Here is a 16,615-nt window from a genome sequence, read left to right on the forward strand (position 1 = left end):
GCTTAATATCCAGCATCATGGAAAATATTTTGTAGCTAGCCATTTGAATAGAGCCCGACCAATATATCGATGGTCAGATAATGGCCTGTCACAGATATATTCATGTCGGCCCGTATAAACTCTCAGAAAAACGTGCTTGGGGTAAATTTGCTGTTTCAGTGCACTCATCTCCTTTTTAGATGATAATATTAGACTGTATATACAGACAAACACAGCTGAGGGATCACCGCAAAAAGTTTGTGTGTATCAGCCAATAGGTTGATCTTGGAATTTTTAAATGCCCAATAGCGTTATCAGAAAAGGCCCACAAGTTAAAAGTTCTGTGTTTTAAATTCTCACACATCGTACCGTTAAGTTAATGAAGTCGTGTCTTGAGACTGCAGTGCCACAGTGTTGTGCTGGTGCTGAAGGAAAAAAGACACTATGAATCCTGTGATCTGTGAAGTAGTCTCAAGGGGTTTTCTGCGGCCCTCTGGTGATGAATTCATCATCATGAACAGTGTGACAAAGACACAAAGAGCCTGAGAGAGACAAAAAGCTGCGACAAGAATAAGTCTTTCACTGTGCATCGCTTTGTTTAACCATCATCTTCATGCCCTTGGGTGCAGCAGGGATGTTTGTGTCACACCTGTGCATTGATACAAGGGATGTTCTTCTTAAGCACTACAGAAGAAAAAAAAAATGGAAACACTCCCAAGTAGGAGTTGGTGGGAAATGGTGATGTCTAAAAATGAGAGAATAGTCGGCGTGTGGGGCACAACAAAAAGGGGAGGGAAAAAATGTTTTTGCCAACATGGCCTCACACCTAGGCATGAAGGTCACTTGAGCTCTGTCACAGATGTAATAATCCTCCGACTGAAAGGCAGATATTCTCTGAGAATAAACCGCGGCTCAGATGCTTCACAGAGACGGTTGCAGCATTTCTTTTGACTTTGATGCGGCTTACGTGTGTGACAAAACATATGTTTGGCTTCTTGCGGCGCGTGCATTCTATAGTTGGCTGAGGACAATCAAGTGCACCTGATATTACATTTGGAAACCTGCACATGTTTTGATAAAGAACGACCCTGAGCTATCTTTCGGGTTCACGGACTTAATAACAGTACCGGTCACTCATCTGTAGTGGGAGTGAGAGTATCAGGTTGCTTTAAGATTCATTTTGGGGTTTTAGTTCAGCTTCAGCCTTAAGTTGTTTTTTGGACAAAAACTTCTTGGCGTTTTAATAAACAGACCTGGCCTATCATTACTGCTGCCCTCACTTAGATCACTGCTCATCACCCTCTTCACGCCTTCATAGATTTCCAAAGAAGTCCACCGGTCCTTCACATGGAATGGCAGTGCTTAAAAGTTTAATATCACACACCGTCTGTAATAGAATCATGTATATTTTGTATACAGCCTTAATGAGCCATGTGGGATTCTTACTGCAAGTCACCGTGGAGGTGCTAATGACCATTGATCTGTAGTGATTATGAGCCGAGCCGGGCTTTAGCCATGTGTCCCACCAGAGACCTTGTCCGTGAGCGGGGCTGGATGCAGCGTGTGAGAAATGAACTGATTCTCAGTCTTCACGAGGGAGATCTGCACTGCGAGTGTGAGTTTAAGTACAGAAGATAAATTCATTTAAAGTTTATAATTAATCTGCTTTTGTTTTTAAAAATGAGCAGCATGAATCATTTGAATTTCTCTTTCACATTAGATTAATGATTAAACGTGGTTCTGCTTCATACCCATAATGAATGACTGCACGGTGGGCTCTTATCAGCCATAAACTGGCATCAGCTGTGGGAAAATACACTTTACAGCCTACTTACATTTCATGGGAGCTAATCCGCAGTCTGCATATCTACATGTTGCTCTTGATTCATTACGGGAAGATGTGGAGGTAAGTGCTTGTATTTTTATGGAGCAGCCGGTTCGCACACGCTTGCCATTGTGCTTGAGAACTTAATACAGCAATTTGGAGTGAGTAAGCCAGGAGGCCTGTTACTCTCCTGTAAGGACGACCAGCAGCACCAAAATATCTCTGCAATGCCAGGATTGGGACGTGCCTTTGGAAGTGTGTTAAGAATAGACCCACAATGGGGCTCGCTCCTGTCTTCTGTTGTCTCTGGACAGACGGTCTTCTGAAGGGAGACGGAGGAAGAGGTAATATCTGTGGTTCCCCCCGTGACTCAAATGGATCAGATTGGATTTTACCAACCAGAACCCAGCATGCACTCCCTCTAGGAGAGAGGGAGAAAGAGTCAGGGAACTTTTTCCTCCATCAACCTGGAGGCTATTGTGCTACTGGAAGAGGTGGCTTGACAGGGGAGTGAGCTACTGGATTAAGGGTTTACTTTGCGGCCTGGACTTTGAAGACTAGAAGATTTTGGAGGGCCTTGGGCACAGCGAGCATGGCGGGAAGCGCTTCGGAGGTCATCTTTATCTCTGTCAATCACAGCATCACTTTGATGGGTGAGTTGACTTCCCTGACAAAGCTCTGTCACATGTGTGCAGCAATGTATTTTCCTTTTTCCTGCAGATGTGTAAACCTCAAGGGATAATCTCAATTTTTTTTTTTTTTGCTGATTTTTGAGTTCTTTGCAAAATGTGCCTTAAGCACATGTTTAACGCCAGTGTGCTTATTTTTCAGGGAAGGTGTGGCTCATTGTGATGGTCCTCCTCCGTATCCTCATCCTCCTCTTTGCTGGTTATCCACTCTATCAGGACGAGCAGGAGCGATTTGTGTGCAACACCATTCAGCCCGGCTGCGCCAACGTTTGCTTCGATCTCTTCTCCCCCGTCTCTCTCTTCCGCTTCTGGCTGGTGCAGCTCGTCACCTTGTGTCTCCCCTACATCATCTTTATAATCTACGTGGTCCACAAGGTCTCGAGCGGCCTCACCGTGGAACCGAACCCCTCGGGTCACGTCAGAGCCTCGCCGCTGTTCAGCCTCCACCGGGAGCTGTTCAGCAGAACGTCCGTAAACAAGACTGTGGCCGAGAGAGGGTGGGCCCGGAACTTCACAGGAGCCTACATCCTCCATCTGATGTTCAGAACCTTGCTGGAGGCAGGGTTTGGGGCAGCACACTACTATCTTTTTGGTTTCTACGTCCCCAGGAGGTTCTTGTGCCAGCATTCACCGTGCACCACCCAGGTGGACTGCTACATCTCCCGGCCCACCGAGAAGACCGTGATGCTCAACTTCATGCTCGGTGTGGCTGCTCTGTCCCTTTTCCTAAATGTGGTGGATTTTGTCTGCGCCATCAAGCGCTCTGTAACGCAGAAGAGCAAGAAGAAAATGATGGTGGAGAAGATTTATGAGGAAGAGCAGTGTTTCCATTCAGCTGGAGGCGCCACCAGAGCCATGGAGCCAAGCTCTTCCCTGGCCCAGCAGGATCTGGAGGTGGAGGTGGGCCTGACGGGGAGTTTCCGGAAGAGACAAAGCAGCAAGGGCTCTTGCGGAGGGGGATTGCTTGCCCCAGGCCAGGATCCAGCCTCCCCGGAGCACTCCTCTCTGCCATGCTCTCCAGGAGCTCCAGGTTGCAACACCAACGGGAACAACGGCTACTCTGTTCCGCAAGAGGAGGTTCTGGAGAGGAATGGCAGTGAGGTTGCTCTCTGCCCCCCCGAGCCAGCGGGGACACCAAAATCCATTCGTGTCAGCAAACGCAGCCGCCTTAAACCGCCACCCCCACCGAGACGGGACCTTGGCTCATCTCCCGGTGGGTCAACAGGGCCTATCGGGGAAGTTTCCACAGCAACAGCGATCTGTACGAGGAGGGTTGGTCAGTACACGCTGGTTGAGCTGGCAAGCAACGCAGAGCTACAGACCAACGACGATGGGCAAGAGAAAAGATCAGAGTGGGTATGATCAAGATGGACGGATTTATTCATGGGTTCATTTGAATAGGTGTGGACATTATGTAAGAAACAGACACCGAGAAACCCTCGCAGTGGGAACAACTATTCGAGCTGACACCCTGCCATGCTCTCTACCTCGTTTTTAAAACGCACTCTCACTTGAGGAGAATCCGGAGTGGCAACACTTTCACCAGACACCTCAGACTCATGAGGCATGATCATATTTGGTGTGATTTCATCTCAGCATCGGATCACGTTGCCTACGAGGGCCCGCGGGCTGGGTGATGCAAAGTAGCAAGAATTTCAAGTCAGGGATCTGAGCTCTCTCAACAAAGCAAGTCAAGAATGACGGGACACTCTAGCCTCCAGAGTCCTTGAAGAACCACAACCTTGAGAGAGTCTAAAAGAGGGCAGCCCACCTGTTTCTTCCCTTGTTGCCTTTTACCCCCGCCTTCCCTGACACGCCGCCCATAAACAATGCTAGGCCTTGACCTGCCCCATGTGTACAGCCCACCACAGTCACTCTATATGATGGATCCAGAGACCCCCTCTCTTTTGTGCTTGGGTCAAAGAACATCAGTACCCTGTAGGCTAACTGCTTGGGATGACCTTTTGGAATAAGAGGCCAAAATGAAAGACAATAATCTGGCTAAGGTGTTTTTTTTTTTTCCCTGAGCTCATAGAATGAAATAGGATTCCTCAGTCGGCGGTGAAGGACACTATGAAGGCCCTTCGAAAGCCAGCGTAGGCTCACAAAGCAATTATGTTCCCCCATAGGGGCTCTGTATTTATGGAGACAGCTTGTCACTCTATTTCAGGGCCTTGCAGAGCTTAGGAGGAATACAAACCTCAACATACACTGTCACTGGAAATAGAGCACAGCGAAGCTCTGTAAGCGAGCCGTGCAGCCTGTTGCCCTTCAGGATATCTGCTCTCTGCCTGCTGTAGCTTTGGTTTCACCTTGATCACAGCTCAGATTTATGTGGGGCGTCTCCCACCGTGACACGTGTCAACTGTAGATGGAATAGTGGGGATGCTGTAATGTTTAACTAACTCATTCCAGATATATTTCCAGGTTTTCCAGTCTATTTTCTCAAAACCACCCGGGCCATGTTAACCAGGTGACTGAGAGTAGCCTCCCGCAGTAAATCAGTGGCATCGCTGTCACATCTGCCGTTCTATAGCTGAGGGGCTGCTCCTCTGTGTAAATGGATAGCTCTTGATCTCCCCTCCCTCTTGCGGTCTCTTTGAAGGCGACAACAAAAGCTCCCGGCCCCATATCTCACCTATCTACTGAGTGCTGCACCCAGACTGTCATAAGGGTGACCACAGGGGGTTTCTCGTCAGACCACAGCAGGTCTGATGGTGTCGCACCTCCTTCACACCCACCGTGTGGTGTTTAAGTCAAAGCTGGGCTGGGTTACACTTAAACGTTCGGGTTAACGTGTTAAATGATATTTAATAAGTGCTGTTTTTGTTGTCATAGGAACAAATCGGTCCTGAATCTGTTCTTTATCAGAGTAATCGATGTTGTGTGCTCCGTTGCCATGAAATTCTTTCTTACATTGCCGTTCTTTTTTTTTTTTTTGATCAAAAACCACCTGTGCCTTATTCTCCTGACATGTAATATCCATTAAAAATGTCCTTTTTTTCTCCCGAAGCAATAACGAATTAATTCATGCACAGTTGCGTGTGATTACATATGAAGTGAAGAGCAAAAGTCTTGTCATTGTTTAATACTGTGTTTGATCTCTTCTTATGTTTTCTACTTGTTTCGCTCACTGACTCTTGATCTTTCTGTGTGTACCAGTGTTAGCTGTCCATCATTGTTGTTGAAACTGCAGCGACGTTGGAGATCATGTCACTGTTCAAAGCACTTTATCATAACTCATTCTTTGATCCGGTCCAGTGTGCTGTCGTCTCTCCACCAGCACCGTAGTTTGAAGTCGTGCTGCCCTCCAGTGACGCAAAATGTGAAATGCTGCTGTGTATTGAATTGAACAATGAGTGTAAATGTACCTTTGTATATTTGTATCTTCGTAAAACATTCAGGTTGTGACATTTTCTTTCAATAAACGGGTGGAGAACTGTTAAGAGTTTATTTCTGAATGTTTTGCTCTCTACATTATCTAAACAGTGATATGTCACACCATTTGCTCCAGCAGTTTTTCTTTTTCCCCCCTTTCAGTAATTTTAGGCCATCCCAATTCATAGCAATCTGCTCTTGAGGCACACAAATGCTTCAGCTGCTATAAATGGACACTGCAAATGAAGTTGAAAGATTCAGCGTTTTTGTTCATCATCACCAAAAAATAAAAAAGTCACCTCATCTTGTTGACAAAAAGAGCAGTCATTTATGTTTCAAATTTCTGCATATTTGCACCATTTGAGACCGGTTCGTCTCCTTTTCTGGAGCCAGGCAGGAATGTGGATTTCTTTGAGCTGGTATGCACATTTGCGACACTCCCTGCAGTGGTCAGAGGCAGCCCACCGCCCTCCTCGTCTCAAGAGGGGGCTTTTGCCTGAAACATAAACTTTTTTGCAGCCCTTAGCAATTACAGTGAACGCTGCAATACACATGGTAGTTGGTGTCATGACCTCTGCGGGTCGCTGCATTTAAACTTGGATGCAAACACATGCAGCATGGACACAGGTGTGTCCCGTCCTGCTGATTGTGCTGCCTGACAGAAGAACAGCAGGAACGAGAGAAGGTGAAACGTTACAATGCTCACATGCTGTAGCTGTAAGGAGAAGGCGACCCAAGGCCCCTCAGAGCTTGTTCTGTTGTGTTTTTTCCACCTGTACCTTTGTGCAACATCCTGCTCTCTCTTTTACATGCAAACAGCCTGAAGTTGCAGGACTGGGAGTCGATCTTAAAACCGGCTCAACAGCTTACTGCCTCAAAAATCAGACTAGCTCATCCAACTATGTTTGTTTCCTTCATCCTGCTGTGGACCTGCGTTCTCCTCCTTATCTCTTTACCAAATGTCAGCGACCCAAGAACTTTCCTCCAGGCCCACCTCCACTCCCCATCCTGGGGAACCTGCTGAACCTCAGCCTGGACAGCCCCATGAAAGACTTTGACAGGGTAGGAGCAGTGAGACAGGACTAACACACTGCCTTTTAATTGTTATGCTGCTGATCGCCAGCCACACACATTCATACCAGGACGGCGCAGCACTTTCCGAATACTAAGTGTGTGTAATCTGCTCTACACCAAAGTGGCTATGAGCGCGTTGTGCCGCCTAATTAAATTGTGCTGGTTCTGAATTCCAGAGGCATTGTGTCAGTGCTCCAAATGACTGACGTGCTATTAATGTTGGGTATTAATTAGAATTAAAATGTTTGTTGATAATGTCTGTTGAATCCATATGAATACAACAAAATTGAGAATGCCACTACGGTTATGAGGTTAATATCTTTCCTTCGCAAGAACAAAGTTTGCAGAGCAGTGCTAATGTTTTCATGGGACTCCATAACAGATTTACTGCTGTTTGAATAGGTGATAGGCTGTAACATCCATATGGAGGGGACAGACCATTCACTTCAAAATACTTAAATAGAATCATAATAATATTAAGAGTTTGCTCTTGCCGTGCTCTGCCCTAGCTGTGGAAGTCCTACGGAAACGTCTACAGTCTCTTCATCGGACCCAAACCGGCTGTGGTCATCAATGGCGTGCAGGCCATGAAGGAGGCCATGGTGACCAGGGCTGCAGACTTTGCTGGACGACCTCAAGACATTTTTTGTCAGTGACCTCACCCAGAGAGGTAAGACGGAGATGGAGTATAATATATCAGCTTATGTAACCTCTGAAAGAAGGAATAATATATTCCTCTCCTACAAATCAAATGCACTCTTACTCAGTGACCTTGTTTTTTTTTTTCTCTCACAGCCCTGCTTGCGTTGTTATTACTGGTAGCCAATGGCCGCCAATGTTAGCAATCGTTAGAAAGAGTTTGCTTTGCAACTGAACCTTACAGAGTTTTTTGACTCTTCTCTATTTGTGCAAGTGTCTATGTACATGATGTGTACGTTAACATTTAGCATCTTGTAATTGCCATTTGTGGCTTAGTTACCAAAACATCACATCCCTGTACCCACACCTGTCATAGGAATGGTTCTGGCAGACTATGGCGTTAGCTGGCGGGAGCATCGTCACCTTGCTCTGATGACTTTGAGGAACGTTGGTCTGGCAAAGCAGTCCATGGAGCAGAGGATTCTGGGAGAGATACAGTGCACAATGGAAATGCTGGAAAAGAGCATTGGTATGTGGCTGCGCCCACTGTGACCTCATGCTTTATTACGTAATGCTCTGACCCCGCCGTGTCGTCATTGGTACACCTGTCACAGGTACGACGCTGGGTCCTCAAGTGCTGTTTCACAACGCTGCCTCTAACATCATCTGCCAGGCTCTGTTCACTGCACGTTACGACTACGACGACAGCTTCATCCAGGTGGTGGTCCGGTGCTTTAAAGAAAATTCCAAGATCGCTAATGGACCCTGGGCTATGGTGAGTCAAAATATATTTATGTAAGGATACATCTGAGCTACTGAGAGGAGCGGTGAGAATGAAGTATTTGATACAGTCTTGTCTTAAGAAGTGTACAGAGCTCAGATATTTTCCTGTTTTAGAATCCAAAACAAAAAACCAAAAAACCATGGATGTTAATGACAGAACTATGATAAATCACAGAGCTTGAAAGATGACTGATAACAACTCTGTCAACTCTTTGATCACATTTCCACTCTCCACAGCTTTAAATGTACACAGATGGCATTTTAGAATTTGCAGTGCAGTAAAAAGTTAGCTGAATGCTAGCGGAATTAGTTAAAACATGTGTTCCTGGACTTTTTTTTTATTCCAATGGCACTCAAATAGATAAATCAGCTTTAATTTTTGTTCATATTCCAGAATTCAGGGTCATTTTGTGTCATCCATAGCCTCAGCCAATATCTGCTTTGTGTCGCAGGCCCCAGGAGTCCTGCACTGACATTATGTAGGCTAGCCAGTGAATTAGCATCCACTAGCCAGAGACCTGCTCTATATTTTCTCATTTTCATTTTAATAGGGATGGATCAAGACTGCCAAATACTGTTTCCAAAGCAAAAGCAAACATTTGAACTAACAGTTTTAAATATTTATTTCTAAAAAAAGATCTGAGAGAGGTTTAACTTTAGTTGTAGACGTTATCTGCATCACAAGTTTAGTCTTTCCTTTGGTCTGTAAAACTGAGTGCAACCTTTAAAAAACAGTATATCTTTCCTTCCAGCTGTATGACTCTATTCCCGTGATTCGAAACCTGCTGCTTCCTTTCAAGAAGGCGTTTAAGAACATTGAGGTGGGTAGATTCATACTAATTTCTCCCTAATAGCATTATTAAAGTGCTACTTATTCTTTTTTTCAAATTCCACTGGGAGCCAACAAAGTCTAAAATGTTCAAATCGAGAACACGAGGCTTTAAGCAGGAACATTTTCAAGTCTCACCCCCCACGGAACTCTCCCCTCTTTTTTTCCTTTTTCTCAGACTTGTAAGAACCTTGTAACTCGTCTGATCGCTGAGCACAAAGACACCAGAGTCCCTGGGCAGCCGCGAGACTTCCTCGACTGCTATCTGGATGAACTGGATAAGGTGTGTGTCTTTCAAGTAAAGCGTATTTGAATGAGAGATAAAGACAGATAAGAGTCCAGAATCAAACGATCGGCCTTCTCTCACTAGAGAGGCGACAGTGGCTCTTCTTTTTGTGAAGATCGGCTCATCATGTTTGTTCTGGATCTCCACTTTGCCGGGACCAACACTACACCCTGCTCACTGGGTTCCTCCACCTCATGACCTACCCAGATATCCAAGGTTTGTTGAATCACCACTGCACTTTGAATCTGTAATTCTGGCTTTTTTTGTGTTAGGGTTAGACGTTTCTTCGACGTTTCAAGGACTTGTTCAGTGGTTTTATCCCATCGCTCTGTCCGTCTCTTTCACTCTATCAGAGCGATGTCAGCCGGAGATCGACCGGGTGTTGGAAAAGAGGGATCACGCCAGTTACGATGACAGACACAACATGCCTTACATGCAGGTTAATTTTATTAATCTTTTCGACACAGTGTGGTCCAGTTTCTGGCTTTATTGGATTTAAGAAATCAGACTTGTCAGAATCTTCATGACAGGTTTTTAAACAGTGTTTACTGCTCTTGTCTGTTGTGGTTGAGCTCCTGCATTTTTTTTTTTTTTTTTGTCACTGCAGGCTGTGATCCATGAAGTCCAAAGGGTAGCCAACACCATCCCTCTTAGTGTCTACCACTGTACAACAAATGACCCACAGCTCATGGGATACTCCTTACCCAGGGTAAGACTGTTACTACACCTTTTAGATCACGCAGCGAAGATCATTCTCTACGCCACCTTTCTTAATTCACATTGAACAAAGCAACGGCAACAAAATCCTGTCCGGGGTGTGATTTTTGGATAGCATGCCATGTGTTCCGCAAGTAAGAGAGCTGCGACGTGTAACGCAACGGCTGTGTCCTCCTGGTATCCTGTTGAGGTGGCTCTAACAAGATGCTAAAGGATTTAAATGATTAGATCAATAGTATACGTTCATGGGTCATCTGCGATTCGTCAATTAACTGATAAGTGGATTAGGTGGGACAGATAGTGAATCAGTTATATTGATAAATAAGCAGAACTACCCATGATCCTCTGGTCCACGCTTGGCCAGTGCGTCACTTTGCTGCTTCGCTATGTTTCATATGGTTGTGAACTGAATATGTTTGGGTTTTGGCCCGGCTGTTGGGCGTAAGAGGACATTCAGAGATGCACGTTTGGCCTTGGGAAATTGTGATGGAGATTTTGAAAGTGCTTTTTTTTTCAGAGAATAAGGAACACGAAGAAGAGAGTTTAAAAGAAAGCCAAGGAAAGGCCTTGGAAGTTGGTTGGCTATTCAATGATCAATCACTTTCATGACAAAAATGCGTTATGATAGATATCAGATGTGCAAATATTTCATCCATGAGGGAAGTGCGTTGAACAAAGTGACATAAAAGCACCCGCTTGTGTTACATTTCTCCTGAGGGCACGCTGGTCATCCAAAATCTGAACTCGGTGCTGAACTCGGGACAGTGGAAATCCCCTCGTGAGTTCAACCCCGACAAATTCCTCAACGGCCAGGGAGAGTTCGTTAAACCAGAAGCGTTCATGCCTTTCTCTGCGGGTATGACGGCCAAAAAACCCCTAATGTTCTGTCCTCTATTTTTCATTTTTTTTCTATGAACATACATGACGTGCCGATTGAAACTATCTCACGTGTCTCAGAGAGGGTCTGGCTCCTCATCATGGTGACTCTGCTGAGGCGCTTCAAGTTCATCTGGCCCGAGGATGCAGGGCGGCCGGACTACACCCCCGTCTGTGGGGTCACGCTGTCCCCTAAGCCTTACTGCATGAAGGTCCAACTCAGGGCCACACAGTAACCTTCAGTCAGACATGAGACACAATGTGTCCTCCCCAAGATACAACAAGTACAGTTAAAAGACTTGTTTGCATTTAGTTAAATACACTGAATAATCCATTACATGCCTTTGTAAATGATTAATTTCAGGCAGACCATGTGTGCCGTGCAGTGAATAACTAATTCAGCAGCCATGACCCTATAGAATTGCTTTCATTTCGCCTGAAAGAAAGAAAAGTGTAGTTAATGGCTCCCTCAAGTGGACAGAATTGGGTATTGCGGTTAGTAAGGTTTGATTAATTCTTGCTTATTTCATGGGGCTTGTGAGCAGCGAACTCTTTCCAAATACACTGTGACGGTGATCTTGTCTCAGTGTTTTTCTGAACCACTGTGAAATGGTCAAACTCTTGAGGCCCCATTGAGGAAAAAAAAAAAAGCTGCCAGCCTGCCTGTCCTTAAGTTTCAAGGATAAGAAAAATGCCGGGTTTCTTTGCGGTTCCTGAACTCATGGCTGTGTCCTTCCCTGCCTCATACTTGATAACCTGTCTTAAGAAACCCTAACTAGAAATGTAAATTCAGTTTTTCAGGGTCCAAGCTATCCTCATTTAAGATTCCTAACTATCCTAAATCAGGAGCAGTCAGGATACAGGTTTCTGTCGTATCAACAATTCAGAATCATTCTAAAGTGAGATAGCATGGGACTGCAGATGTTTTTGTAATGAGGACCCTGATCCGTGCAGTGTGGGCAGAGGCTGACCTCGAACACCACATCTGATTTTCAGCACACTTTTTGCCTTTTTTTTAATGCAGTTTAATTCAGTACTATCAATGTCAAATGACAGAATATTTGAGAAGAGATTTGTTGATGTCATGTCACCTGGTACATTTGTGCTGTGAGTCAGTCTGATATGTGAAGCCACCTGTTGAAAGTGCAGTGAACTAGCAGATGGTCCCTGATATGATCGAGCTGAATAGTTCCAAATAGATAATGTGTTTAATTGTGAAAATGCGAAGAGTTTGGTTATATTAAGTGTGAATTTCATCTCACTTGATATAAAGTAACACAAGGTGCACTGTGACATTTTACATTACATTGTCCTGTGAGCAGAATTGCCTTTTTATAATACGCTCCGGATCAATCGATCAAAATAAAATGATATTGCTTTGATAACTGACTAATCGTTTCAGTCATTTTATGAACCAAAATTTTAAATCTGCTGGTTACAGACTCTTAAATGTCAGGAATTGCTGCTAATCTCTGTCATGTATGATGAATGACAAATAAATCCTTTGGGATTTAGACTGCTGGTTGGACAAATGAGGCAACTTGAAGAAAAATGTGATGAGCATTTTTTTTCACTTTTTTATGGCCTAAAGAATTCATCGTAGTCACAGATTGATCGGTAATTAAAATGGGACTGCTTGTTGTCTGGTTGTTGTGATCAGTATTCATTCGTTGTCAGGACGCGACCTCGCACCTGTTTTGGATGTGGTGTGCGGGCGGGTTTTTGTTGGACTGAGCGCTCGCCCGGTGTGAGCACACTCGAGAGGGAATCTGGGAAAACACTCAGCGCTCCAGATGAAAGAAGTTTCCCCTTTTGTGTACATGTCAGTCAGTCAGTGGAGGACTGAGGGAACACAGTGTACTGCCGCTGTGAGTGTGTGTGTGTGTGTGTGTGTGTGTGTGTGTGTGTGTGTGTGTGTGTGTGTGTGTGTAAGTGGAGGTGGGGGGTCCTTGGGTTGGAAGAGGCAGCAGGGGTGCACTGTAAGGACTACTAAACCACAGAGGCATTGTTACCGTGCCAGCGGGGAGCCAGCCGGCCCTTTATGCCGATATCTTTGTCGGGCTCGGTCAGAGTGCTAAAGTGAAGCCTTTACTACTTAAAAAAACCTCACGACTGATGGCATTAATCTGCCGTTCTATGTTTGTTTGACCTCGGCCATCTTCCCGAAGCTTATTAAACGCACAAACCAAACTGTAGCCCCTTCAGTGACGTCCGCGTCCCTCGGAAACTATAACCATCAAGCCCGAGCGCCGAACCCCTCCGCTTTCCGACATCTGCCGTATCTAATGGCCAGCTGGGAATAACGGGCCAGCGCTGGAGGTCAGGAGCTCCAACATCCATCTAAACGGGTCACAGAAATCCGAGGTCGCCGTTGTGCTTCATGTAGGGAAGAAAACACCCGTGGAAACTCTGAGGTTTGAGTGCCATTGTTCATCCTCCACCGATAAATGTTCTGTGGGAAAGACACATTTTATGTGCAAGAAACCTGTAGATTTGTAGATTTGGATGTACATACTAAGGTAGCAGTCCAAGAGTAGAATATGCTTAGATTTTATTCCCAACATCATTTGTAAGCCGTGTTTTTGTAACTTGCGTCTTCACCCGAAACATTTCCACCCAGCCCCTCCAAATGAGGAGAAAAGCACTAAATATAGCCTGATAAAGCTGTCTGCCGTATTCTTCCATACAGACACAGATAATTCAGTTCACAAAATGCTGTACACCTCCTCCCATGCATCAAGACATAGAACCCCCCCTCACCCCAAAAAACCCCACAACCTTCTCCCAGGTGTATCATGGAGATCAATAGTATCAAAAGGCATGACCTGCCTATCACCCCTCTCCCCTCCTGTGTGTCTGCTTCTTCATCAAACGCCGCCATTAATATTTGATAGGCGACCATGTCAGAATGTTCCTCCTGGCTGCACAAATGAGGCTTTAACACCTGTGCAGAGCGGAGAGCGATCAGTAAAGAAGACGATTCAATCAGGGGCGCCGCTCGGACGATCATCTCCTGGATTCATGCCCGGCCTTGATTTGTGTGTGTGTTGTTTTTTTTAGACCTCCAAATGGGTCCCGAACTTTATCTTTGTGTCATTAAATTCTCCCCAATAAAGACAGTGAGACAGCATCACAGTCGCAGCCTGGTGATGCCACCTAAAAACTGTTTGTGTGTCTCTTACGGGCCACGAGTGGCGGCGGAGAACAGGCCCCGACACGCTCAGGTAAGTGGCATGTCCGTAAAATACTTCCTACTAAAGTAAGCCATAAACCGAGACTATTACCAGTTAATCGCTGAGCGTCCTGAGAGCCTCCGTGTGAAGCTCCTCTTAATGGCGCTCTCATACTTTCTCCCAAACTGCACTGGATTGTGTTGGTGGGCTCATTGAGAGAAACAGACTGTTGCCAGTTAATTACACTGTTTGCATAGCGGGCCAAGCCAGGACATGCTGCTTTAAGCGCCTGGACAGATGGTTCTGCGGAGCCAGGTTCGGGTAAGGGGGGGGGCAGATGGGTCTAGGTGATGTGCTGTGTGTGTGTGTGTGTGTGTTTAGTGGTGAATGTTTTCCCGGACGGCCCTAAACTTTTACTTGTGTCATAAAACTTCTCCTTAAAAAGCAGGACTTTGTGTGGAAGAAGCTCTGAGTCAGTTCGGGTTGCGATCGTTCAGTTGTGACTGCGGTCACAACTGTTGTAAAATAAGACATACAGGCACGTCTGCTAAAAATGCCCCTCGACCGGCCGTTTTTTTAGATAATATTTTTCTCTGGCCAATGACATTATCAGAACATGCAATTCGGGATGTTATTCAAAAAGATTTTACATTCGTGATCTGAAGAGATACTCATCCGTGAATCCAACACTAGTTCAGTCGACTCTGTTATTCAATTGTTAAATTTAGGGTTCATTGTTTTGTCTAAAATATTATTACATTTCCAAAATTTACATGGCTGGTTTAAGTCTGAGAGTGTCCAATGGTCAAAAGCCACCAACATATTATGTTCACTGTAATACGGCAAACACAAGCAGCAAATGCTCACATTGGAAGTGCAAAAATGAGATGAGGTGTGTCACTTCTTCACTATTTTTGGCTGATATGATTAGTCGATTACCAAAACAGATGCTGATTTCTTTCCTGGCGATTGACCAATCCGTTAATCCACTAGTTGTCTCAGCTGTGTCCATACAACAGTTGACTGGTGACTAAGATTTGTCATCGCGTTGCATTTAACAGCTCGGCTAATAAAAGCCACATTTTATAACTGACAGAAAGTATTTAATTTAGGAGCATTCGTGTGAACATTTGATTGTTTTCATACTTTAATAAACCTGCTGATGGATTCTTGAACCTTGTATCTGCAAACACCTACAAAGATGAGGAGCAGAACAACATAATTGATGGAATCTAAACTGTGGAGGTGTGCAGCGCTGCTTCCACCACTAGGTGGGGCTGCACATTAATGTCCCTGCTGAGAGGCTGGTTGGCAGTGAGCTCTGGTAAGCTGCACGCTGACTGACTTGAGGTTTTTGAGGTAAACACCAGAAAAACAAGCTGCAGGACCGAGAGCAACCGTGATGGAAACACAACGGCGGCTCAAGCGAAGAGCGGGCGGCCAGATCTCAAAGTGCAGCGTTTCGCATTCTTACGCGAGTGTGTCAGTAAATTTCAATTCCACAACTGAACAATAACATGATTAAAACTCGCAAACGTGATCATTACAGAACAGTCAGGGCACCGGGAGCTGCTGACAAATGCTCAGGAAGCCGCTCTTCTGATCTCAAGAAGTCTTTTTTTTTTTTCGTGTTATGACTTCTGTCTTCATTGCCTCAGTGTCTTTGCTGACAGCGCTGATGCAAGATTTATGTGTCTGATTTACACTCCCGACAGATGCACCGTGCACTGAAAAGGAAGGTTTTTTTTGGGGGGGGGGGGGGGGGGGGGGGTTGGATATACAGTGTGAGCGTAAGGGAAGTAAAGCAGGAACAAAGCTGTTGCCACAAAGCCCACTGTCACCATTGACCAGCCGAATCAAAGGCATTTCTACGTTTGGGTTACAGTGTATCATCTTATGCCAGCGCATTGGGTTAATTGGGACCAAACCAGATACATTTGTAGCGAAAAAAAAAAAAAGAAAAATGCCTCGATTAGGGGGCCCTAAGATGTGAGATCATGTGAACAGACCACCTGTGGGGCTTTCATTGCTATTTCAATATCATTCATGTCAAGGCCCCTGCACTCGCTGACACAGCTTGAGCCCAAGGGAGAAGATGTTTCAATTCAGCCTCGGTGGAAAAAAAAAAAAAAGAAGGGGAAAAAAAACCCCAAACATAAGACACAGGGGCTCTGGCAGGTTTCAGCTCTGACAAACCCCCAGAAAGGCAAAAGAGAAGGGGGTTCCAAAAAAAAAAAAAAAAGAAAACCCGCTCTTTTCAATTGTGGGACATCCATCAAAGCATCCAAATGGGGACGTTTAGGGGGAACCTTGGCACATCAGACAGACACTCCTAATACACACCACCTTTATGCCGGGCTGTTAAAA

At 45.2% G+C, this 16,615-nt stretch overlaps 1 protein-coding gene and 1 pseudogene across 1 annotated transcript; both read left to right on the plus strand.

Annotated features, from left to right (window-relative positions):
• Nucleotides 1-1,834: 1,834 nt before the first annotated feature.
• On the plus strand, nt 1,835-5,919 carry LOC119008510 (gap junction delta-4 protein). The gene is made up of 2 exons (XM_037078880.1): nt 1,835-2,457; nt 2,636-5,919. The coding sequence occupies exons 1-2, from the start codon at nt 2,397-2,399 to the stop codon at nt 3,853-3,855; spliced, it is 1,281 nt and encodes a 426-aa protein (XP_036934775.1). The 5' UTR covers nt 1,835-2,396; the 3' UTR covers nt 3,856-5,919.
• Nucleotides 5,920-6,656: 737 nt separating this feature from the next.
• On the plus strand, nt 6,657-12,402 carry LOC119008512 (annotated as a pseudogene).
• The last annotated feature ends 4,213 nt before the right edge of the window (nt 12,403-16,615 follow it).

This window comes from Acanthopagrus latus, chromosome 19, assembly GCF_904848185.1.
Source record: "Acanthopagrus latus isolate v.2019 chromosome 19, fAcaLat1.1, whole genome shotgun sequence".
Taxonomy (NCBI): domain Eukaryota; kingdom Metazoa; phylum Chordata; class Actinopteri; order Spariformes; family Sparidae; genus Acanthopagrus; species Acanthopagrus latus.